Source organism: Solanum tuberosum, unplaced genomic scaffold (assembly GCF_000226075.1).
Source record: "Solanum tuberosum cultivar DM 1-3 516 R44 unplaced genomic scaffold, SolTub_3.0 scf00021, whole genome shotgun sequence".
Lineage (NCBI taxonomy): Eukaryota > Viridiplantae > Streptophyta > Magnoliopsida > Solanales > Solanaceae > Solanum > Solanum tuberosum.
The window spans coordinates 130,076-156,083 of record NW_006238947.1 but is presented as its reverse complement, the minus strand read 5'-3'; the positions used below and the strand labels follow the sequence as shown (position 1 = coordinate 156,083).

At 33.3% G+C, this 26,008-nt stretch overlaps 2 protein-coding genes and 1 non-coding gene across 5 annotated transcripts; 1 reads left to right on the top strand and 2 right to left on the bottom strand.

The window, feature by feature from the left end:
- Nucleotides 1-4,681: 4,681 nt before the first annotated feature.
- LOC102592288 (PRA1 family protein A1-like) lies at nucleotides 4,682-11,492 on the bottom strand. Of its 2 annotated transcripts, none has more exons than XM_006340929.2 (8): nucleotides 11,220-11,492; nucleotides 10,348-10,388; nucleotides 10,167-10,245; nucleotides 8,033-8,119; nucleotides 7,867-7,955; nucleotides 7,670-7,741; nucleotides 7,445-7,569; nucleotides 4,682-5,087 (listed from the first exon to the last, which is right to left on the bottom strand). In XM_006340929.2, the coding sequence occupies exons 1-7, from the start codon at nucleotides 11,375-11,377 to the stop codon at nucleotides 7,466-7,468; spliced, it is 630 nt and encodes a 209-aa protein (XP_006340991.1). In that variant the 5' UTR covers nucleotides 11,378-11,492; the 3' UTR covers nucleotides 4,682-5,087; nucleotides 7,445-7,465. The 2 variants fall into 2 exon arrangements, with proteins under 2 accessions (XP_006340991.1, XP_015161382.1); XM_015305896.1 differs by having other exon boundaries at nucleotides 4,682-5,081.
- Nucleotides 11,493-11,565: 73 nt separating this feature from the next.
- TRNAV-CAC (transfer RNA valine (anticodon CAC)) lies at nucleotides 11,566-11,639 on the bottom strand. Its single transcript has one exon. It is a non-coding gene; the product is annotated as a tRNA-Val (tRNA).
- Nucleotides 11,640-12,845: 1,206 nt separating this feature from the next.
- Nucleotides 12,846-20,461, top strand: LOC102591726 (serine/threonine-protein kinase ATG1c). Of its 2 annotated transcripts, none has more exons than XM_006340927.2 (13): nucleotides 12,846-13,471; nucleotides 14,198-14,318; nucleotides 14,432-14,490; nucleotides 15,155-15,219; nucleotides 15,419-15,512; nucleotides 15,594-15,674; nucleotides 15,795-15,903; nucleotides 16,123-16,195; nucleotides 16,277-16,611; nucleotides 16,742-17,100; nucleotides 18,805-19,099; nucleotides 19,647-19,717; nucleotides 19,977-20,461. In XM_006340927.2, exons 1-13 carry the CDS (start codon nucleotides 13,223-13,225, stop codon nucleotides 20,214-20,216), a joined length of 2,151 nt encoding a protein of 716 aa, XP_006340989.1. In that variant the 5' UTR covers nucleotides 12,846-13,222; the 3' UTR covers nucleotides 20,217-20,461. The 2 variants fall into 2 exon arrangements, with proteins under 2 accessions (XP_006340989.1, XP_006340990.1); XM_006340928.2 differs by having other exon boundaries at nucleotides 12,847-13,471; nucleotides 16,280-16,611.
- The last annotated feature ends 5,547 nt before the right edge of the window (nucleotides 20,462-26,008 follow it).

The following is a 26,008-nucleotide window of genomic DNA, read 5'->3' as shown; positions in this document are numbered from 1 at the left end:
ATTTAGTAGTAGAAGAAGAAGTCCAGAAATTGGTTCTTTTAAAATGAGAGGAAATCCCTCAATTTATAGAAAACAGAGGATAGTGTGAAAAGGTTCTTATTGTGCCTTACCGGAAAGGTCACAAACCTTTGAAAAGTCACAATCTTTCGGAAAGGTCACCACCTTTCATAAAAGTCACAACTTTTCATAAAAGTCACAACTTTTGACAAAAGTCGCAACTTTTGATAAAAGTCACAACTCTTCATAATAGTCGCAACTTTTCATCAAAGTCACAACTCTTCATAAAAGTCGCAACTCTTCATTTTCCATTCACACCTTTTAAAACCCAACATTGGATTGGATGCTTAGTTGGTCCTCATGGAGTATTGAGTTTTGTTGGAATATAGTACCATGAGTTGAATTACAATGAATATTTAGCTTTGATGGAATGTGAGAATAGTGAAAAAATATTCATGAAAGGGATATCATTTCTCATATGGATGGATAATACAACAAAATAGTTTTACTCTTTTGTTCGTTTATGTTTGTTTGCAATTAGTCCATTTGTTCTTTTAAGGAAAGGGAATAACTTTTGAAACATCATATCAATAAACTAAACCTAAACTCTTGAGTAAACACTATCGACATGTGTTGTGGTGAGATGGTTGAGATTCATGCATTCTTATCAGAAATTTCGGGTCTGAGCTCCATGAAAAAGAATCATGTTGGATGCGTTGAATTTGGTAAGGCTTTAGTACAAGTACGAGACATCGAGTGTGGAACCAAAAAATATTTATAATCATCCTAAAGCCAATTTGATCAGCAAGCATCACGTTTAGTTCAAAGAAAGACAGCAAATGAAGTACTAATAGAATTATTCTGCTCATCTTGTCGTTTGATACAGCTAGAATATAACTTCTAAATTTGAATATTCTCAGTCCAACTCATATCTTTTTATCAGCATTCGATGTTTATATCAAAGAAACATAACATTTATCTATTTTTCGTGATTTTCTTATCATATTTGGGTTTTCTTTTAGGGCAGCACATTTTACTATAATTGAATCTATATAATGACAATACAATTGACACACACCCACATATATTCATCGAAAGAACAATAAAGGCACAAAATAATGATTATGAAATTAACAATCAATAAAAGTATGTTAATCAACAAATCAAAAACCAATTCACTATACAATAATCACTAACCAAAACCTAACAAAACTATATATTAAGCTAAAGTATCGTATATCAATCGATATCGAAGCTTAATTTCCTTAAAAAAATTTAAAAAATCAATCGTGGTATGAATTTTTTCTGGAGTTTGAACTTCATATATATTCGCTCGTTATACGCCACCATATCCACCATCACAAGTGCAACCACCAGTACCACTAGTTTTATCACCTTGAGAACGAGGCTTGCTGCTAAGACAACAACACAAGAGACCTAATAATAACATAACTAACCATACAGAAGCTAATGATTGTACATATTTCATGTAAAATCCCATAACTAATCAATATATTTATTTTGACACAAAATTGAAGAGAAAACTTACTTAATTAGGAAAAAATAAGGTCTAATTATAGAAATACATATAAGTTTTCTTGGAAAAAAGATAAGGCAAAGAATGTTGGAATGGAAAAAAGGAATAATGGGATCTTTTGAAATTTTATTTTTAAGTTATAGAGAGAAGGAGATAGTTTTTGGTTGATTGAAATAGTGGTCCAATTTTTTGAAAGAAGCCAAGATAACATGGACCAGCCTGTATTTATTTAATTAAAGATAACGACTAATCAATATAATTGTTAATTTATTATACATACGTCTCAAAATAAGTGAGCTTTTAAAAAACAAAATTATTTCGAGACAAGTGTTGTTCTAGAAATTCAAGGCAAAAAATAATGATTGTTTTCAGTCATAACCTTGTATTGATGTGTTATTTTTTTTTAATAATGCTCAATTCTCAACTTAGTAAAATATTTTTTTTTAATGGCATAAATAGGCATATATATTAATATGTCATTTAACTTGATTTCAATCTTCAACTGTCATCTATGTTTTTCAATTTTGGGTGTGTATACACACATGCATGCGTATAAGTTGTATAAAATTGAACAAGTAAACACATGCGTCATACGTGACATTATATACCATGTAGGATACAAGTTGTCATATAGGACACCACATAGGACACATGTCTATATTTATTTAATTTTATACAAGTTAAAGTGCCTACTTGCGCACACCTAAAGTTGGAGGGCAAAAATGACAGCTGAAGTCACGTTAAAAGGCACGTTTATGTATTATGTCACATAAATAAGCTAAAACTATACTTATTTTGAGATGGTGGGAGTATATACTTCCCCTAGGGGTGACAAATGAGAAGATTGAATCAGATTTGAGTGGATTGAGCTAAAATTGATTTAACTGTAATCCACTCATATAAATATGAATATAATGAATTTGATCAAATTAAATATAAATTGAGTAAAATGGTTCTAACCCAGTTTTACTCTTCTTCATTCTTTTATTCATTTCTTTCCTTCTTCAAATTTTTTTCTTCTACTTATTCATATAAAAACTTTAGCATTCTTTGTTAATATGCATATTTATTACCGTCAAAAATAATATTTGCTCTGATGATGCTAATTAGGTTACATGTAATTTAATTTATTACTAATACTTTTAGTGTAAAGTCCAGATTGTATCCATGAAGAATCATATCGGACACAACACATATATCACTTTTCATGAGGTGAACTTTGCAGTTTGCACAAAAGTATTAATGATAATATGTCACATGTACAATCTGTTTACAGCCTCACAAGCTATACATCCACTTACTCATATTTTAATATATATATGATAAGGAGAAAAAACAATTACACATTATAAGAACAAATTAAATAAATTTACCGTTAGCGTGCAATAGTTGCTCAACAATAATGATATGCAATATTTATGATGTCCACATGGGCATTTTGATATCTTTAAAATATATTATTAAATAATGCAGGGGTAATAGATCATGTTCAAAGTTTGGGATTGTTATAGCAATTTCGGTTAAAATTCAAATATATTTCGGACCCTTTTCCATACGTAGATCTTATTTCTATATTTGAAAGTTATTAATTATTATATTGATTATTGTTACTCGAAAGTCAAAATAAAACCAACTACTCTTATCAAATTTGAACCAACAATATTGCTTTACGTACGCATGATTCATGAATATAATGGTGTTAATACAGAACATATAATATTTAAACTTCAAAGATGATCAGAAAGCATTCTAGATTGTTGCAATTCTTATGACATATTTTTCATTTTTTGTTAGTCTCAACAATTGTTTTACTTAGTAAATGTTTAATGACATTATCAATATTTTAGTTATCTTAGTTGTTTAGCAAAAAGTCCATAAGATGTACTCCTTTTAATGATAATTTTAAAGTATTACCTTCTCATATTTCTTAAATTTTGTATCAAGTTAAATTATATGACATAAAATATGATGGAAGAAGTAATAAGATAATAAGGAAAAAGCTATTATTTCCTCCGTCCGCTTTTAATTCATGATTTCTATTTTTAGAGTCAAACGATAAGAACTTTGACTAATATTATTGATATGCAAAAAGAAGTAATATATAGTACTTCTCGTATAGTTTTTGAATATCTAATTTTTTTGCTTAAAATATCAAATTAATATAATCTAATTTAACTTTAAATATTAGTCAAATTAACTTCAAAAAACACAATATGAAAAATAAAAATAGCCGGAGAGAAGTATATAAAAAGAAAGAAAGCATCTTTCTTTAGTCAGCCATTTGGGCACTTTTCTAAGCTCTCGTTATCGTGTGATTTCTCTACACATGTCATACACTTATTTCCCCTCGTGGCCTCATGTCTTAATTTATTACTTTCTTGTTCATTTTTACTTGATCAGTATATCAAAAATAAATTTTTATTTTTATTTATTGTTTTTAAGAGAACTCAACCCTTGTATATAAAGATAATTCTATTTTAATCTTAACATTGATGATTAATTTTCCAAATTCATTAAAGCTATACACAAATATATTAATTTTTTAAAGTGAGTCATGTAAGATCTCCTGTGAGAGAAGAGTATTTAAACATAACGTGCATTACAGATTTGAAAACACAAAACTTAGATCTTGGCTTCATGTCGAGTTGACTTTAAGGTCACGTTCTACAATAATAATAATTAATAAACCATGTCACACTAACTTTCCACCCAAATCATTTGACACCCCCACAAATGGCCTAAAACAAGTGTAACACATTCCAAATGTCAATTTGGAAAAAGAAGACAAATATATCTACATTGAGGCTTGAGTGATGATAGACAATTCCTCAATATTTAAAAGAAAAAAAAGGAAATTAAAGACAAATCGCTCAATAGTGATCGAGTTATTGAAAAAAAATAATCACCGGATGTAAAAGGCCGTGTGCTGTCAGTTAAGTCAAAAGACTAATCGCTCAAAGCTGAGCGCTTTGTCCATTTTGGTTAGATATGAAATCAAAAGGCCCTCTGTGCATTTTCCTTTTTAAAAAAAGTGACCCTTTTGGCTCCGACTCCCAAATACCCAAGAAAACAAGTAATCTCACAAAGATACAGAGAGGTAGCTGTCGACAACAAATCAAACAAATTAAGCCTTGTTAACCAATAACGCGATTTGAAAAAAGATCCTAAAGAAAAGAGACACACCAGGAATATTTATAGTACATTAGGCAAAAGCTTTAAACTGAACTCAGCTTTACTGCACTTTTGAACAGTAAGAGTAGCAAGGAGTTTCTTAAAGACATTAAGAATGGACTTCTAATACAGACCCCAACTTCCTAGGAAATACTTACTGTGCATCTATATCCAAAACTAATTTTTAGACGTACATGAATGATAGAAGTCAGTACCATACGATATGGTAAGAATTCAAGGAAATTTACAACCTGTGGCTGATCTGCAGATATCGCAGATTGTTACTTGAGAAAGCTGCCACGTCAAAGAAAACTACAGATTGCACCATCCACACTATATTAAAGCTCAGCGCAATATAGCAAAGTCTCCATAACTGCTGCTCCTATACAAATAGCAAAGAGGCCGTTACTACAAGTCAAATGCAACGTAGCAGTGGACAACAATACAAGTCAACAAAAAGTTAGAAGAAAGCTAGCTGGGAGCTATTAGCTTTTCTGCTTCAAAGCTTAAACAACAACTGCGATATAATAAGAGTTCTATAACTGAACTGTATAAGATTACTGGTAAAATCATAGAATGAGGGGTCAATGTGGGAGCTAACAGTTTCATGCCTCTCTGCTTTGACCTAGCTCTGATTTAGTAACCTTTTCTTTTAAAACCTAAACTGCATAAGACTATTTGACGCCCACCTGTTGACATTTTTGAAGAGTCCAAGCAACGTAGGTGATAGCGCAGGCATAAAGCCAACATGAAGCCAATAATTACATATTAGAGCCGACAGCTAAAATGCCACAAAGATACAATAAATGATACAGTGACTCCTCATGCTTGGAACATAAGACCTAAGACATAATTTACCCCTGAGCTTGTTTGGAGAATCCGACGCCCACCCATTGACATTTTTGAAGAGTTCAAGCAACGTAGGTGATAGCGCAGTCATAAAGCCAACATGAAGCCAACAATTACATATTAGAGCCGACTGATAAAATGCCATGAAGACGCAATAAATGATACAGTGACTCCTCATGCTTGAAACATAAGGCCTAAGACATAGTTTACCCCTGAGCTTGAAACATATAAGGCCTAAGATATAGTTTACCCCTGAGCTTGTAACCAAATCCATTTCACACCCCTCTCCTTTACAGAAAATCTTTTACAGCCTAAACGCTTCATGAAGTGTGTCTAACACACACCACTTTTGCTAAAATCTACTAAAATACTATGTGGCGTAAACACGGCATGCTATGTAGGATTTCATGTTTTTGCGGCTCAATACTTGTACTGTATTTCTAAATAACACCTCTTTTCTCCTTTGACAACTCACACCAATATACTTCTCTTTTTCTCAACCGCGAAGCACCAAGCTGAACTTATTCACTTTACCGCTAACAAGATTCCACTGCAATCCCAATGCGAAAGCTATTTATTACTACAACAAGGAGCTTGTAAAATTAAACTCCAACTTCTATTTTGTTTGAAATCATAAATTCAGCAAATGGATGCTTATTTCCTCTCCAATTTCTTTCCTCTGTTTCTTGCATTTCTTGTATCAACCCCTTTGTGGAAGATTTTTCTTTCCTCTGTTTCTTGCATTTCATTGCCATTTTTCATACAACCGGCCAGCACTTCTTCACCATTTTTTATCTAGTTTCTAATGTTTTGAAAAGGTGGTGGAAACAACCTTTCTGAGGCTTGCTCCATGGATAGCAATGGAGATGAAGGTGAATTTAGGTAAAGGAAGAGTAAAAATGGTTCTTGTAACCCTTGTGGAGTCAAAATAGGTGCTGGGCTTTGTTAACTCCACTGATAGACAGCTGGCTATGAGTAAGTAAAGAGTAAAGACTTAATTAAGCCTTTCACGCGCTACTTTGTTAGTGCTTGACGCACATGCCAGTTGAGCAGTGGTGTGTATTAGACACACTCCGTGTAACGTCTGGTGTGTAAAAGGTTTCCGTAAAGGAAAGGCGTGTAAAAGGGATTTAACCACAAGATCAAGGGTTAAACTTAGTGAAGAGAAGTTCTCATTTTGTTCATATTTTTTGTGATTCAGAACTACTTACAGAGCATCTTCAACTTTATTTTCTTTAGCTCCTAGAATCTCTTGGACAATTTCCTCTCAAAAGTGTATTAACATTTTTGCCAGAGACAAGTTTAGCGTGTCTATTTCTTCATAATACAATCTCAATACCACAAAAGAAGTCGGTCTCTAAAATAATACAACTTTCCACAAAGTGCACTTTGAATAGCCTGTAGATCCAGCCTCTCATAGGTTTACACAATCCTCAGCTTTTCTAATGCTCAAGTCGAGTCAATCGCAACATCAAAAGTTTGACAAGCACAAGGGCAGGTTTGACAATATAGCTTCTTTATACTTATCCAAACAAGGATATGCAAGCACGTGATAAACAGAGAGGCATAGCATTTCCGTGGCAGAAGTAACAAGTAATTCAATCAATCCTCATCAGGCTATCAAATCAGACACTTATTTGTTTTAAATTGCAAAGAGGTTTTGGAAAATAACAACTCGACAACTATTGTTTTTTAGTTTTAGCAAAGGTAAATACAAACTAAATAGCTCATTCAAGGACAACAAATTGTACTAGTAAGTAAAAGTAAAATTATTTCAAGCATGAATAGACCGTGTTAATTTACAGACACTAGGGAAACAAAACAAACAGCCCATACAAGCATACAGAAGAATGAATGAACATAATGGAAGATCTCAGGATAGTAACTAACACGAAAAGGATTCCGTGGAAGCTACAGCTCGCTATAGTTGCGCCAGACAGCTCGAAATTCCTCACGAAATGTGTTAAGGCGAGCCTTCAGATTAGGTGTCCTAAAGCTTGCATGAAGAAGAGTGGCTGAGAGAGAGAGAGAGAGAGAAGACAGAGAGAGTCATTGTTCATGTTGAAACATAGGATTTGGAATAATATATTTCATAAGAAGAAAGAGAGTACTTACAAAGAAGCCCTATAGCCAATGCCCACAAGACAGTTAAGAGGCCACAGGAAACAAACCAAAGGAAGAAACTCGCTGCAAAATGTAGAAAAGGAGCACAATACCATTTCATCTCAAAATTACTGAAGTTTCGATAGTAAAGAAAAAGCATAGAGAGAAAGAAATAATGAAGTGATAAAAGAGCCTAACGCTTCCAATACCTAGAGAGAATACCAAGACAAACACCCAACGAGGCCTTCCACAAATGAAAATTGCTCGTTTAGCAGATGGACGCCCTCGAATAACTGGCCTGAAAAAGATCAAATATGTTTCAGCATCAGTAGAGCATCTGGCTTACTTTTAAGCTTCAAAGTAATGCAGACTCACGTGAGTGGAGGCCTCATTTTTGCAGCTAAATGAGGAGAAAACTGCCTGACAGTTCTTGTCACCTTTTCACTGAAAGTGCCTGCGAAACTGGTGGAACAAATCTTAATAACATGAAAAAGAAATAATAAGATGTAAATGAAGCTAGGGGCCTTTGATTCACGTGTTAGTTATGTCGGGATTATAATGCATGGGATTTTTTATGCCATGATTTACAATGAAGGGATTAATATCTGCTGATTATATAATGAAGAGATTGTTATACAGGAATTAAATGGGAAACATGGTCGATGATTCATATTGCCAACCTCACCTTTTTGGAACTAAGGTGTAGTTGTTGCAATATTGTTATACATGATTTACTTACTTCAAAAGGGCATTTTTGCCTTTAAATTGTTTAATCCGCGCATTGTTAATATACGTATTCTTATTCCACATTCTATCCCTCACAATAAAGTACATAGATTCATGCATTACTTAATGTTGGTATAGTTTAACACTACAATAAAATACTGCATTAATTATACACTACAATCAAATACTGCATTAATTATACACTACAATCAAATACTGCATTAATTATACGATGATTACTTTTTTCTTATGCAACCAAACAAACAAACAGTGTATTATCTTATGGGAGGCTTTATGCAGGGATTTATCATTCCAATAGAATGAACCAATCGGCCTCTATGTTTCTCATGCTTTTCTATGCTAACAGATAAGTTGCAGACAATGTAAATAAGTGCACAGATTGATGCTGAAAACAGTTATTCCGTAAAAGTATTGACCCATCACCAAAAACTTGACGTCAACTCTACATGAAGATACATTCATTCTGGTTCAGGCAAAGGGAAACCTATGAAAAAATTATCAACCAGGAAGAGGAAAGGAAAAATGCTTTCCTATAAAGCATCCAGGTACAAGCAGAGGCTTCCAAAAAAATTGAAATGGCTACTCACTTTTCTTTCCATTTGAAGGGCAGGTTGCTCAAGGATAAGGGGAGATGTTAGTTCCTTATCCTTAAAGTTCATATTTTTTAAACATTTCTGCATTTGGAGTACTCTTTCCTTGCAGTACACACAATATAAAGAGCAACCCACATTTGAGTATTAGAGCTCAATAAATCCCAAGAAATAACTATATGCTAAAAACATTATTATCAACCCTTCAAGGAATCAAGGAAAAACTAAAAAGGTTTGTTGAGAATCCAAAGTATTAACTCTAGAAAAGCATCTGGTTTGGATCAAGCAAATCTTTTTATATTTTACTACGTTAGTTCAAGTCAATCTTAAGAGATGACTGAAGAAATATAAGCAAAAGGAAGAAAGAAAGAGAAGAACAGGATCTTATCCCACCCAAGATAGCACATCCCATGTTCCCTTTTGCATGAGCAAACAGAGATATGACTTCTAAACCACATATTCACTAAAGCACCATAAATGTTAAGGGAACTTGGGCCGAGGACTTCTTTTTGGGAAGACAATCAAATAATATAAACTTGTTAACCTAGTCGTTGCAAGGGAAAAGGGAACCTAAATGGGAGTCCAAGCAAGCCATTTACAACCACATTGTAGACAAATATCGTCTTATTCTTTTTTGCCTTAATGAGTAATCTAAGAAATACCTTTAGCCAAAAAAGAAAGCGGGGGTAGCCTAATTATCACTAGAAAAATCCAACTAACCAATTTCATGGGAATCTGATTTATAACCAGAAAATAGATGTGGACAGTAAGATTGTCGATTCTCACCAATGTCGAAAAAGTTAAATAGTACTTGATGTATACACCTATTACTAATAGTTGACGCTGAAAAGCACATTGATTCACATCAAGCAGAGCACCATGTCCTCTAATAGTCCAAAAATAACTCAGCAGATTAGTCAATCCTATACATCAATCCAAAACATATCCAGGTGAGCAAAGAAGTCACTCTCACTTTCTCCAAATATTATACAATGTAAGCAAGCATGATAACATATTAAGCCAAAAATACTTAGCATAGTATGCAGAAGCAGAAAAGGAAAATCTAATCAAATCTTGATTTAATAAGAAAAATTCTGATGAAAAGTCAAAAATCTAATCAGATTATGCAACAAATTATTACTCATGGTTATAACAGTCAATAAGTAAAATACCTATCATTTAGGAAAGCAATACTAAGAGTTGTCAAAAAAGCAGCAACAATAGCAAGTGGCCTCCTAAGAAACCCCAGTGCTGCAATACAAAAAGCACATGAAGTAATTGATAAGTCCAAAGAGAATGCCCGGTGTAAACATCATATCTCTACTGAGCAATACATGATTATCTGTCTCTTACCAAGAATAGCCACAATCATAATGAAGTAATTTGTCCGGTAGCTGCAACCATATACAGAAACGAAAATCCAAGGAACCAGTATTAGTAAACTAGATATCACCACTTGAGTAATAATTTTTTACAATTCATCTTGTAATCTGCAATTCAGGGCTTTCCTCTATACCAAACTATACCAACTTTTGAAAAGAACTTTTATCAAGTAAAACTTCGATTCCAATGACAACATGCATGAACAAGTAGCTTCTTAAAAGTACATTTCCGTCTGCAAACTAGATATCAGCAAACTTATCCAACGCTGGTTCGTGCATTCAATTTATTAAAAATTTTAGAAAACCTGGCAATGTTTTACCAGCAACTAATCTACTGAGCAAACATTAATCCATCCATTCAATTGATTAAAAAGTTACAACCTCTATGAAAACTTAATTCAGAAGTAACTTATGTATCTGAACAATGTTCATTTTGCCTGAAAACACTAGCTATCAATTTACTATCAAGCACAAATTCGCATTGACTTGATTCAAAATATATAAGATCTCGAAAAAGAACTATCTAGTAATAATCAACTTACCAAATGCTAATTCCTTCGTTGAATTAATCAAAAATTAATACATCTCGGAGTATTTTAGCAAGGAATTATGAAAAGCTAATCAACTAATTCAATCAATTGCTGAACACTAATTTCATTCCTTCTAATAGAAACTTTTGAAGCTACAGCAATTAATCGACTTATCAATCCTAACTAATGCAGATGATTGATTTAGAAACTAAATCAACTCGAATTTTTTAGCTAGAAACTAACTGAAACGTTAATCCGCTCATACAATTGCCTGAAATTTACAGGTTTACTGAGAGACAAAGGAGAAGCTTACTAGTAAAGATTGCACTTGACTCGACTGTTCCATTTGGATGAAGATCGGGGGAAAGTAAATCGGGAGAAGAATTCAGATGGCGGACGCGGCGGAGATGACCAGTCGACCTCGCGTAGAGCCTCGATCAGATCTTCTGTGGTTACGGTGCCCCAATCCATTTTTCGCCTTTGATTGATTCACGAGAAAACCTGATGAAATTTTCGTGTTCAGAAAGGAGAAGAAAAAAAAAAGATCGGAGAGTTTAATTTTCGAAAAAACAATGATTGTGTTTTTGAGGATGAAAAGAGACGTGTTAAAGGGAGTCATTATATACTGTGAATAAAAATTAAAATTAAAATTAAAATTATGTCTGAGCCCGGGTTCGAACCGGGGACCTCTAGTGTGTGAGACTAGCGTGATAACCGACTACACCACCCAGACCTTGATGTTCAAAAATGGCAAGTGCTAATACTTTATAGTTTCAAACAACCTAGAGAGAAAATAAGCTTGAGTTTGCCTGTCTAGTTTATCAAGAAATTTATGTTGGGATTTGTTTTGTGTTTTGATGGATTATATATGTTGAGATTTATTTTTTATTGGATGTTTGGTTTGTCAAATATTGTATAATTTATAAGAATAAGTTGTTTGTTTTACATTTTTACTACGGGATAAGTTATCCCGAAATTAGTATGTTATTCATAAGTAGGGATAACATATCTCAGTCATAGTTATAAAATTTATCCCCAAATTATCTTTCTTTATCATCACACCAAACGATCCCTCTTCAACTATGAAGTTTATGTTAATAAGTTTATTAAGCGGTTCATTTATAAATTCGGGTGGAATATAACTGTTTTTATGTTAAAGTTAAAAGCTTTGGGACAATAACTATGGAGTAATAATTCTTTACAACACAAAGTAAATTATTATAACTTGATAGAAGTGAAACGACAAGTTCACAGTCACATAGATTATGGGGAGAATGTTGGTGATGATGACATGAATTGTGAATTTTTAGAGAGACTACTCCGAAGGATGGGAGAGACATATTATTCCTTTTCCCTTGCAATGGAAATTGAGACTAGTTAGAAAGTCAATTTCGTTTTTGACCCATCATAATGAGGAGATAATGAAAATTTTAATTTTAATTTATTTATATGATGTTATAAAAAATAATGGAGAGAAATTAAAATAACAAATAATTGAATACATTTATTTTTTAAATTATGATATATAAATTAAGACAGGAAATTATAATTATGTGGTCTTTATAGTAATAGACCACGTCGCATTTAAGTCTGTTCCCCTACAGGCCTCAAGTCAATATGTTCTCTTATTTATAGGATAATTAAAAAAAAAATTAAGAGTGAATTTAAGATAACAAATACTACTATAGATAAGTTGAGACATAAAGCTATAATTATGTGGTATTCATAATAATATACCAAGTTGTATTTAAGTCCGTTTTCCAATAGGCCTCAAGTCAATATGTTCTCTTATTTATAGGATGTTACAAGAGAAAGTTAAAGTGAATTTAAAATAACAATTAATTAAGTACATCTATTTTTTTAAATTACGATAAATAAGTTAAAACATAAAGCTATAATTATGTGATCCTCACACCAATAGACCGTCGCATTAGGTCCGTTCCCCTATATGCCTCAAGTCAATATGTTCACCAAGCGTACGGCACAATGACCATAGCTTCAAGCAAACCTTCCAACACTATCCTTCTCCCCCACACAATTATTAATTAAACCCCCAAAAAAATAATTAAGCTTTAAAATCAAGATAAACTTCATTAATTTCCATTTTTATTAACTCAAATCATATATTTTTTCAATTTTCAAAGCTCAATTACCATCACCATAATTATAGAGCTCAAAAAAATCTCCATTAATCTCAACTTTCAATTGAATTTGACCGTTGTGGACTTTCTTCTCTGATAAGGCCGTGTTTGGTGGTGGACCTCTCCGATAAGGTCGTGTTTGGTGGTGGAAAATTCCGTTAGGGTTTTTGTGGAGATGGCTCAATCGATGAGCAGAGGAGGGAGGTCTGTAGTTGGGGACTATGTTGTAGGGAAGCAAATCGGTGCCGGCTCTTTCTCGACGGTGTGGCATGCTCGGCACCGAGCTCATGGAACCGAAGTTGCTATAAAGGAGATCGTTACGGCTCGGCTTAACAACAAGCTTCAGGAGAGTCTAAAGTCAGAAATTGTAATTTTGCAGAAGATTAATCATCCTAATATTATTCGCCTGCACGACATGATCGAGGTTCGTATCGTCAAATTCAGTTTCAGATTTTTGTTTTTTTGTGTTAATCATTGAAATATGCATCTTTTTGCTAAGAGAAATGCTAAACTTCATAGTCAAATTGTAGTTTCTGATAAAATTTAGGTACTTGTCTGAGTTGATGGAGCAACTGGAAATAATAGAGGTTGTGTGGATGCATGGAGTTTTGGATATTAGATTTATGCATTTGGTACTTTGAACAGTATAGAATTCTATGCTCATTTTACTCGGGCTTGAGATAATGTCTGGTTGGTGAAAGTTTTCTATTGAAAGAAGGAACTCAATAAAGAAAATGCACGTTATGTGTTACCTGTTTAGCTGTCTTCGTGTTGTTATAAAGGAAGTGTAGAGCTTTGTTTCTATAAACATGGTAGAAGGATATAGGAGATTTAAAAAATCTCAGTTTAATCTCAAGAAGTAGTTGGTATAGCTTTTTGGGTAGTTCAATGGAAACTAGAACTAAGCAGATTCAGCTTTTTATCTATCCCCAGAAAACTCTCGAACAACGTATCTAAGCTCTGCTTGGGCATAGTCCGTTACTTTGCTTAGTCTATAGTCCAAGTCTCGTGTCACTTAATTTTTCTACTTTTTGGGTGCACGTGTTACTGATTATGAATCTGGTTAAAGTACAAATGGAATGTCTTTCTGCTTGAGTCGTATATTTTCTTTCCTTTTTGATCTAAATGCAACAACGTGCATGTAATATAGGAGGTGGGAAAAATATATATTGTTTTGGAGTACTGCAGAGGAGGAGATCTTTCTATGTACATTCAACAAAGCCAAGGGAGAATTCCAGAAGCAACTGCGAAACATTTTATGCAGCAACTTGGTTTGTCTGAACCTTCTAATTCTTTGCGTAACTTCCCTTTTTCATATGTAGAGTGAATAAATTTTTACTCTTAGATGAATTCAAAGATACTAATGTTCATTTCTTTACTGTAGCATCTGGTCTAAAAATCCTTCGCGACAACAATCTAATCCATAGGGATCTAAAGCCTCAGGTTTCGCTTCCTTCTACTGTTATACTGTAAATTTGTATTTAAACTTGCTGATTCCTCATATGCCTCAGGTGTATCACAGTCATAGTTCTTGTTGAAATTCATGGGCATCTAATGACTTCCCTCCCAGCTTTTCTATGTGTAAAAATATTTAAAATTGTGTGAGCTGGAAAGAGACTGTCCCGTTAGTTGTGCACCACGTAGCACTTTTTGTAGCCATTTGTTGTATTAATCATCAACAGGAGCCTAGTATTTGGCAGCTTTAATGCATAAACCACAGATTGGAATGGTCCACATGGCGCCAAGGTAATTGAGGTGTGAAATTGCTTCATTGTCGGGTAGCAATTGCATCTCTTATACAGAGATTTTGAATAATCACCATATCTGTCTAGGACAAGACTCTTCAAAAAGACAAAAAAGGAAAAATGAAAGCGACAAAGCAGATGAGTCTCTTTTAACAGATATGTAGTATACATATCAGCAAATTAGTAGATTCTAGTTGAGGGAGCTAAAGTTGTTTGGTTTCCTAGGAGTGAGTTCTTGCATGTCTGGTAATTTCATTTATTCGTAGACAGTAAGACTTCTTAAATTTTTTTGAGAATTTGAATGGTAATGTTAGTGGAAATGCCCAATTCATTGACTTGTTCCTTTTGTCTCGATCCAACAGAATCTCCTCTTATCCTCAAACGATGACCGCTCCACCTTGAAGATTGCTGATTTTGGATTTGCAAGGTAAAGTGATCCATTTGGTAAACGTCTTTTTGCTGATGTACCCCCCTTTTTCCATTTTGATTCATTTTCCATTAGAAACACTTTTCTATAATTTCTGTCCTTCTTTAACCCTCTATTTACATTTCAAGCTTACTAGCTAAATGTTTCCTAAGTGGTCCACTCAAAGGTCATTTATAATGTGACCTCTATCTTTTGTTAGGTCTTTGCAACCTAGGGGTCTTGCTGAAACACTTTGTGGTTCACCATTGTACATGGCTCCAGAAATAATGCAACTTCAGAAGTATGATGCAAAGGTGATATATTCTTTCTATGATTCCAATCCATAGTCTAGTAATATCATTCGAGTTCCTATTAACTTTTGGCTGCAAACGCAGGCAGATCTCTGGAGCGTCGGTGCCATCCTGTTTCAGCTAGTAACTGGCAAAACCCCTTTTACCGGAAACAATCAAATCCAGGTTTAATATCTTCCAAGCATTGCAAACTTCTTTTGGTGGAACTTTTTAGGTTCAATTTGTCCACTGATATTAAAAGGCTTGACACAAAGTTCTGAATTTTCTCTCTCCATCTTGGTACAGTTGCTCCAGAACATATTGAAGTCGACTGAATTGCTGTTTCCTCCAAGTGCAAAAAATTTAAGTCCTAGCTGCATAGATTTGTGTAAAAAATTGTTGCGCCGTTATCCAGGTACTTCATTTGAGTGATATGGATTTTAACTGTATATGATCTTTCACACACTGACTTGATTACTTGTATCATAGTTTCCTACTCGCTTTGCCATTGAGAACTTTTCACATAGAGAAGGTCATATGTTATTTAGTATTTACCTTAACAATAATAAATCCTGAATTTTCATTACCTGACAATTTCTCATTAAAATTTCTTTCATGTATCCTTAATACACAGTGGAGCGGTTGACATTTGAAGAGTTCTTTAACCACCCATTTCTTGCACAGAAGCAGCCAGATGAGCTGTCTTGGTAAAATAGTTCATGAATTCTAGTTCTCATTATTACAAATTATTTCATCATTCGGATTTGATTTATGTTGGACATGGTCAGCAGGGATACGAGACCTCAAAGGGTAATAGGTGGTTTTCCTATATCAGAAGGCTATCCTGCGAGGGGCACAGAGGAAACTTTTCAAGAAGATGGTTTACCCTTTAGTCTAGATGATGATTCCAGCGGTCCTAATGGTGGTCCTTCATTTACTGGGAGATTACCACAGAGGTTGTCATATGGTTTTTCTTGTGATGCAAAAGCTGAAAGGAAAGAAGTTACTAGTAGTACCCCACAGAAAACAGATAGTATTGGTTCTAGCCACCGACATTCAGAAAGGAACCTGAAGGGATCTATTAATTTGAAGGACCATAGACAAACAACTACTCGTTCAAAAGGTTCTATTTTGCATCAGTATTCCCAATTTCCTTTTTCCTCGAATTTCGCAGAAATTTATATTTTGCTTGGATCTACTGTCAGTTTGGCTAAGACTAACTTTCTGATTATGGTATTCACTCCATTCAACAGTGGTGGATTCATTCGAGTTGATTGATCAGGACTATGTTATTGTTTCTGGCCCTCCAGTGGATTCATATTCTTCAATAGGTGCTTCTAGGCTTAGCAATATGCCTTTCAGATCAAGCTGTTCCCTGCAAGCGTCTGCGAGAGTAGATCCTAGACCAAGTGACCCGGTTCCTATTAGTGGTCCTCCTCTTAGTAGAATAGGTCATTTAGGAAGTTCGGAAAGTCCCTCATCTGCACCTGGAGCTTCACAAGTATGCACTGATGTCATAAATTGCTTGGAGCAGTCACCACCTGATGGCATGGCCAGGATAGAGTCCCTGCAGCGTTCTGCCTCTGCTATCATGGAATTAGTAAATGAGAAGGTAACTCAAAGTGATATCATTTTATTTTATTTTTTTATGAAGTTGTTTCATTACCGGCATCAAGAAGATGCAAGGAGTACAAAAGTAGATATGCTAGCTCCATTACATGATAAAAGTTAAGACCCAGTAGCCAGCCACAAAATCAAAAATCTAGAGAAGACTTAAAACATCGAAGTGATCTCATTTTCTCTACAGCTTCATGTGTGTTTGGTGTGATATGGCATGTAGGGGTGCAAGGAAGAATAAGGTCTAGCCTAGTTTCCAGTAGATCCTGCTTTCCATTTCTTTAGCTTTGATCCCAGGCTTCAGTTAGAGCATTACCGTTGTTCTACAACAGCCTTGGTACTGTTTACACCATTGATTTGGTTACCCCCATATAGGTGTTTAATATGTTTGCTCAAGTTGGATTCATCTGATTATCATATTCTTGCAGATCTTTTCATTAGCTTTTCGCTGTTGTTGTAGTTGTTTAATAGAACAAAATTTGATTATTCTAAAGTATTTTTTTCTTTCCTTGAAACAAACTATTTTTATTTTATTTGCCTTGTGTATCACATGGAATATCTAAATCTTGATGTATATCTTTTATAATATGTTACTTTGACATAGTTTACTCGGTGTGCAACTGAATGAGAAGCTTCTTTTTTTTCTTTGTACAAATATCTGAGGTTCATTGTGTACTTCAGTGGTTGCAGCAATGAGCTGATCTTTACATACGTAAATCAACTTTTTGATTCCTGAAGAAACATTAACTAGAATTTGATGAAGTCAAACTTTGTTCCCTTAAACATTCCATTGTGATTTATTTATTTATATTCCTGTCTGAGGCTCGTTTGTTCATCAGTCCAGGAAAATGGAGGAGCTGATTACATGCCTTTGTGCTTCTAAAATAATTTGATTGTTAATTAATGGAACAAATTTAGAGAACATCCAATCAACAGTATTGCAAAATAATCTCTCGAATAAATCATATCAGATAGTGATCATCTTTTATTTGGGATACAGACTTACTAGAAAGTGTTAAGTGATGAGATACAGAGTTTTGATGGAATTGAAAATACCCCAAATAAGCCTCAAAATGGCACCCAAGGGTGTGGCCTAGTGGTCAATGAAGTGGGCTGAGAACTGGACAGAGTTACCTTGTACTTGTTGCTGGCAGGTATCCTGTGGAAATAGTTGAGGTGTGTGCAAGCTGGTCCGGACGCTACGGTTGTTAAAAAAAAGGAAGAAATACCCAAAAATGCAAATGTCTGACCTAGTTTGCAAGTTTAACCACTGTCGAATCTCACTTTTTAGAGACCTGAAAAAAAAAGAACAAGAAAGAAAAGATCTTTTGATTCCTGCATCGGATTTATCAGAAAAAAAAAGAGTTATAGTCCAAACTTCAGCTCAATCAATCTCGATTCTTGTTCGTTGTGACTGTCATCTGATTTAACCTTTCATCGTCACTGCACTCACCTGCTAATATCAGGTGATGGTAAGTGCTTGGAGAACTTATGATGTTAATTATTAACTCTATGGTCTTTTACCTTTTGCTGTTAAGATATTATTGTCTTAATATATGCTTCCAAGTTTTGGTGCTCAAGAGATGTTATATTCAAAATCTCTTATTAATCTTTGGCTTAGCTGACTGTTCTGTTATCTCTGCTGTTATTGGTTCCTTCATGGTATGTTTCTGCTAATAGTTCTTGCTTTCTCTTGAAGGTTGAAGCAGGCCGGCATCTGGAAGCATTTTCAATTCAGCTAGTCATTCTTGCTATATGGAAGCAAGCTCTGGATATTTGTCATACACAAGCGGCATCGGCAATTGAAGGAAGTCCAAGCCAAGAGACGATCAGATTAAAGGAAATGATGAAGAAAGGTCAAGTTAGTCTTAGCATAAAAGAGCATCTTGATGCTAGTAACATTTTGGGGCCGGAGAATGTGTGTTCTCATATTGAAAAAGCATTTCTTGGTGAAGTTGGTAACGCAGAGGAACTTGCCAAACATATAGAGCCTGGTATATTCTCTGACTAACTACCGTCAATATGTCCTGTATCCCTCCTCTTTTTCTTCAATCTCTATGTGCTTTATGTGTGATGCTGCAACTGTGCTTGTGACATTTGTTTCCTGTTTCCTCTATCTATTCTACTGCAATAATTTATGAGTTCCTATACACCTGGCAAACTTTTACTTCCGCAGCTACTATTAAGACAAAATTATGCAAGTACTCTTGATGGTTTATTTAGATAGATAAGAACACGTTTTCCCAAATTATACAACATAGTTTTACCAAACTCTGCAACACAAAATTATGCAAATTACTGTAAAATAACTTAGCCATCTGTTGAGCTTGTAGTTGATACTTGGTATTTTCATATTTATGTGCAACAAATATTATTCTTCGCTATTGTGCTACAACTGGGATTGACAGCAATCAAAGCATCCTAGGTACTTTAGCATAGGAATATGTTCATTTTTCACTTGAGTATGATGCATAGGACTGCCTTCTATGGTCTTGGACAAAAAAAAACTAAAGAGCTTGGTTGTGCTGTTGTTTTTCTCAGGAAATACAGAGGTTCCAGATGCAATGGAGATGATATTTCAATCTGCCCTGGCTTTGGGTAGAAAGGGAGCTGTAAGTGTTCTTATCTTGGTCTATCCTGGTGTTTTTGTTGAATTGAATTCGAACATAAACAAAGTGACTTTCATTATAAAACTTTAGGACAGAGGGAATCAGAAAGTTTTTTTCGTGTGCGTGATATCCTTGTCCTCTACTACTCCTGGTTCAGATGCTTCGTCTTTTTTCCTTTCAGAAGACAACAGTCCCTATCTTTTTGTTTAATGAGACTCAATATTGCAGTAAGCATTTACCAGAAGTTATGATACTGTGGCAGGTTGATGAGTACATGAGTCGGACTGAAAATGCAGTCATGTTTTATTCAAAAGCTGTGCGGTTGTTAGCATTCCTTCAAGTGGAAGCACCATCTCTGATTTTAAACCCTCCATTTTCTCTAACAAACTCAGATCGTTATAGGCTTCAAAATTACATTGATGTCCTTAATAACAGGCAAAGCGTTTCAAAGTCTCAAATGATGGCTCTACTCAAGTGTGAAGATCAACACTGCTCTCCGTAAGGAGGAGAGAGAGCTGTTAATACAAAATGACGATAACATGCCAATGTCTTACTCTGTAAAATTCTTTTGTCTGTACAGTTATTCTTTTAGCATTATTTAAAGTGAAAAGGAAAAAAAAGTAAAAAGAAAAATGGCAACTCATTTTCTTTAACGCTTGTAATATTATGTTTCTTTTTCTTTAATTAAATTTTAATTCCCCTGGACCATCTCCTTATATTCATCTGGAGGCAAAGCCTCTTTCAGCACATTGAGCTCTTTGTTAGCTGATATCCATCTTTTCTAAAGACTAGTGGTATGCATCCTATTAAAAATTTAACTTAAGATATCTGTAACTTTACAATAGTGCTTTGATTTCACTTCTTTTAAGTTGAGGGTCTATCAGAAATAACTTATCTACCTTCACTAAGGTAGGGATAAGTTTGTTCTATTATTTCCATTTCTTTCACCTGTAAAAATTGGCCAAATAATGGAATAGATTGAGTGATGTGATGAAAGGCACAGAAAATATTCTAATTTGTGTCGGACGACATGCTTTAAACTATGCATTGTATGTTCAGATTTTAACATCTGATGAAATAAAAGCACACTGTGATTCTTATATACCAAATTACAGTTCTTGTATTATAATTTGCAGTCCACAAATTAAACGGTCTTAAGAACCAACTCTCTAAGAGACTAAAGTTTTGCCTGGGGGCTGCTAATAAAATACCCCCCTCCCCTAGATGTAGGTCCTAATTTATTATTATGTTCCATTATTTGCTCCGTATAGAGAGCATGAGCTGAATTAGGAGCGCAAAGGATTCATCTAAACCTTATTTGTCGGAAGATTTTATATATATCTAAGGGTAAGTTCAACAGAGTAGTTGTTAGACTAGTAGTGTTGTATGAGACAGAGGGTGTGTTTGGTACGAAGGAAAACATTTTCCGGAAAATGTTTTCCTTCGTACCAAACACACCCTCTGTCTCATACAACACTACTAGTCTAACAACTACTCTGTTGAACTTACCCTTAGATATATATAAAATCTTCCGACAAATAAGGTTTAGATGAATCCTTTGCGCTCCTAATTCAGCTCATGCTCTCTATACGGAGCAAATAATGGAACATAATAATAAATTAGGACCTACATCTAGGGGAGGGGGGTATTTTATTAGCAGCCCCCAGGCAAAACTTTAGTCTCTTAGAGAGTTGGTTCTTAAGACCGTTTAATTTGTGGACTGCAAATTATAATACAAGAACTGTAATTTGGTATATAAGAATCACAGTGTGCTTTTATTTCATCAGATGTTAAAATCTGAACATACAATGCATAGTTTAAAGCATGTCGTCCGACACAAATTAGAATATTTTCTGTGCCTTTCATCACATCACTCAATCTATTCCATTATTTGGCCAATTTTTACAGGTGAAAGAAATGGAAATAATAGAACAAACTTATCCCTACCTTAGTGAAGGTAGATAAGTTATTTCTGATAGACCCTCAACTTAAAAGAAGTGAAATCAAAGCACTATTGTAAAGTTACAGATATCTTAAGTTAAATTTTTAATAGGATGCATACCACTAGTCTTTAGAAAAGATGGATATCAGCTAACAAAGAGCTCAATGTGCTGAAAGAGGCTTTGCCTCCAGATGACCCAAAAAAAATTAAGTTTGTTTTTAAAAAATATTTTCAATTTCAACAATTATTTTCTACTCTAGTAAAAATAAAAGAAATTTTTCAAAAACATTTTTCATTCATAAATCAAACACTAAAAATCTTTTTCGGAAAATATTTTCTACTCACCAACCAAACATGAGAAAATAAGTCAAAAATCAACTTGTTTTCCAAGAAAACATTTTCTAGGAAAACATTTTCCTTCATACCAAACACACCCAGAGTGTTGAGGAGGAGGTGCGCAAATCCATTAGTTAGGAATAGTGGGAGGTTGGTTGTAGCAACAAGGGTTAGGAGAGGTAGATGAGGGTTAAAAAAGAACAGGAGGAGGTGACATGACTTGACATAGCCTCAACTTACTGAGGATATGATCATAAATATGAAGATATAGAGGTCGAGAAGGTTAGTAAGTGATAAAGTGTGGTTGCTCGTTAGGTGGGAGAGGCAAGGGGCTTGCCTCGTATCCTCTTCTCCTAGTAGTAGTAGTAATCATGTAGTAGTTTTTTTTATTCTTCTATGTGTTTCTACTATTTGTTGCTTCATTTTGCTCCGTGTCTTGATATTTTGTTGTTATCTTTTTTCTTGTGACCCGTCTATCAATAACTTCTCTTTTAAGTAGAAGTTCTATCAGAAACAACCCCTCTACTCATAAAGATAGTGTATGACTTGTGTTTCAGACCCCACTCATGAATTATACTGAGTTGTTATTGTTATTATATATATTTAATTCGTTCGAATTCTTTATGTATTTATTTCTTTATATTCCGGTTCAAGGACCACTAAGAATGCGTGTGTGCAAGGTCATTTCCTTTTTGATATGATATGCACGTGTCTTTTTTCTATTCTTTTGGCGAAAAAGGACGAACTCTTTTGCATAGTTAATTAATATAGAAGTAGTTAAGACACATAAAAAGGACCATGACTTAATTACTATTCAACTGTGATATTAAGAATCCAATTTTGGTCTTTGAGTCAATGTATTGTACCTTAGAAGTTTAGGTACATGACAATAACTTAAAGGAAATAAATATTCCTACCATTCGTCTTTACTTGTTCATTACATGTTTGATTTGATACACCTTTAGAAAACAATAAATTATAGGGTAATTTTACTAAGTTATCCCTAATTGATAGTTCATCTAAATGTTGGAAAATGAATACTCTCGAATAAGTAATTTTAGTATACTGAACAAGTAAAGATGAACGGAGGAATTAAGTACACTAGCCTTATGGAAACTGGAAATATATTTCAGTGGGTGCCCATTTTCTAAGGTAAAGATAAAGACTGGAAAAACAAAACCAATATAAAGGACCAATAGTGAGTGACTTTTGACAAGTTCTCCATGGGAAGACAAATGCAACTCTCTCTCTCAATTATTCCAATTCTAATCTATTCCCCACTTGTATCATGAGTTTATATGAGAAGACTTTGAATATATTCTTTTATAGCATATAATTCAAAAATAGGCCTAGTTGAGTTACCATTTTTCTTGCTTTCACAATTTTTTTTTATAGGTAGTGGTTAATGATGGTGGTTGATTATGGTAATTGATTGTGATGATTGATAATTGTGGTTGAAGATAGTGATAATTAATAGTGGTGATTGATAGCGACGATTGTTGATATATAGTGGTGGTTGATGATGGTGATTGTCAGTATATAGTGATGGATGGTTATTATAATAATAGTTGTTGATGGTAACGATCGAATATAATGACTAATGGTGATGACTAGTTGTGGTAATTGACGATAGTGGTGGTTATGAATGAGGACGGTGGTCGTAGGTAATGAATGATAATAATGGTGGGCGTTAGTAATAGTTAGAGATGAAAAAGGATGGAGTAACGGTTAATGTCATCTTTTAAGAATCCTTGATATTCATGAAAGGTTGGCTCACAAAGTCATATAAGAAACAAGCTAAATAAAATAATTTACCGATACTATTGAATATAAAATCTTATGAATCAAGTACGAAATATTTTCTATATCTTCCTTGTTTACAAGATAAACAACTTAATTTAGAGTATATCGTGTTCATCACCACACTGATTGATGGTGCATTGGCCTTATCATGAGAATTTCAAGAGCGATATATTTCGTGATAAGCATTGCCTTGTATTTACTTGTTTAGGTAATTTATATAACTTCAAAAGAATCCTTCTTTATAAATCGAGTATCATTCCTAATATATAATTTTCATATATGGTCACTAAATCACAATTCTCTCATCAATATAACATTAAAGCCTCAATAGCTAAAATTATAACCTTCCAATGCACTAACATATATTTTTTTGGCTGATTTAAATTGCTATTTAAATACTTTGCACATTTTAACTTATTTTTTTAATCTAATGAAGACAATTCAACTGTGATATTAAGATCCCAATTTTGGTCTATGAGACAATGAATTGTCTCTTTGGAATTTTTGATACATGACAATTACTGAGAAATAAATAAATTGGAAATATCCTGTGGGTTCCCTTTTTCTAAGGTAAAGATAGACTGGAAAAAAAAATTAATAAAGGACCACTAATGACTTTTGACAAATTAATTTACAAGTCCTCCGTGAGAAAGCATGCAAATGCAACTACCCCCAATTAAGTCCAATTATATTTGAGCAAATTCAAAATTTAAAGACCTTTCTTTACGTTTTGTTTGTTTTACAAGTCTTTTCTCACATTTGCAATATTACGACTACAACTCTTATATTTTATTTTATTTATTTTTAATAAAATAATAATATATATCAGGATTGATTTGTCCTCTCTAAAATCATGCTCTTTTAATTAATTATTACTTTACTAATATTATCTTCAAAAAAGTTATTTATCTTTAAGGAATACTGAAATCAAATACTATGAATTGTTCACCATTACTCTTGAGGTTGTTGTACAAGGGAGGTAGATGAAACATTGAAAATATGAATTCATATTAATTTGTATTTATTATAATTTTGGTATATTTTAATATATAAATTTATGTTCTACGTCAAAAATTTATGAACTCATATTGAAATATTGAATTCGCCCCTGAATTTTATTCCTATCCGTGTGTATCATGCATGATGCGTATTTGGGAGAAGACTTCTAATTCTTTAAAAAAAATTAATTCCAAATAATTCAAAAAAGGGTCAGATGAAATTACTAATTCTTTTTGCTTTCATTTTTTTTTTATTAATGTGTTGTTTAAATGATATGAATTTTATTTTTTTTGGTCATCTTTCAAATTTGGAATCATGATCTTTAAACTTTGTCATTAAAATTTGGATCATTAAACCAATTTTTAATTCTTTCTTTTTAATATAGTTTAATTCTTCCATCAATTAGCCAAGCCTAATAATGATAACCATCTTTGTCAGCCGCCTCAATGTCAAACAAACATTTGCCTACATTGATAGAATTTAAAGTGTCAAATAATTGTTAATTATTGTAATAGATAATATGGAGTATTTAAGTCATTTATAGTATAGTATAATTAATATATAATATGTAGTATTTAAGTGTTATATTATGGAATTTGAGAAGTTATTGAAATTTTTATATGATTTTAAAAATATTTTAAATTGTTAGCTATTGTGATTTGTAGTACTTTTTTTTTTAACATAATTTTGAAAATAATATTTATTACTTTTGTTTGTTCAAATATTAACCCTTTTTTATATGTCTCTTTAATATATTAAGTTGTTAATTATTGTATTTTATAGTACATTTTGAACCTAATTTTTTAATAATATATGGTATTTGACATGTCCCAATTTATGTGGCATTAATTGATAGATTTGTTGGAGTCGAGAGATTTATTTTGTTAATTATTGTAATATTTTTTTTCCGTCAATTTCAAACAATATATGTTGTTAATTGATTGAATACTTTAATGTAATTTTTTAAAAAAAAATATGTGTGACTATCCATGTCCCAATTTATGTGGCACATGTAAAGTTTTGACAATTACCCAAAATTTTAATACAATTAAAAAAATATTTTTAAGTCGTTAAATTTTAAGTAATTTAAATTGTTGTATTATTTATTACAATTTATAATACTTTTAAAGTAGTTGAGATATTGCACTATTTATTATGATTTATAACATATTTTTTCTAATTTATGTCATATTATGGAATTTGAGAAGTTATTG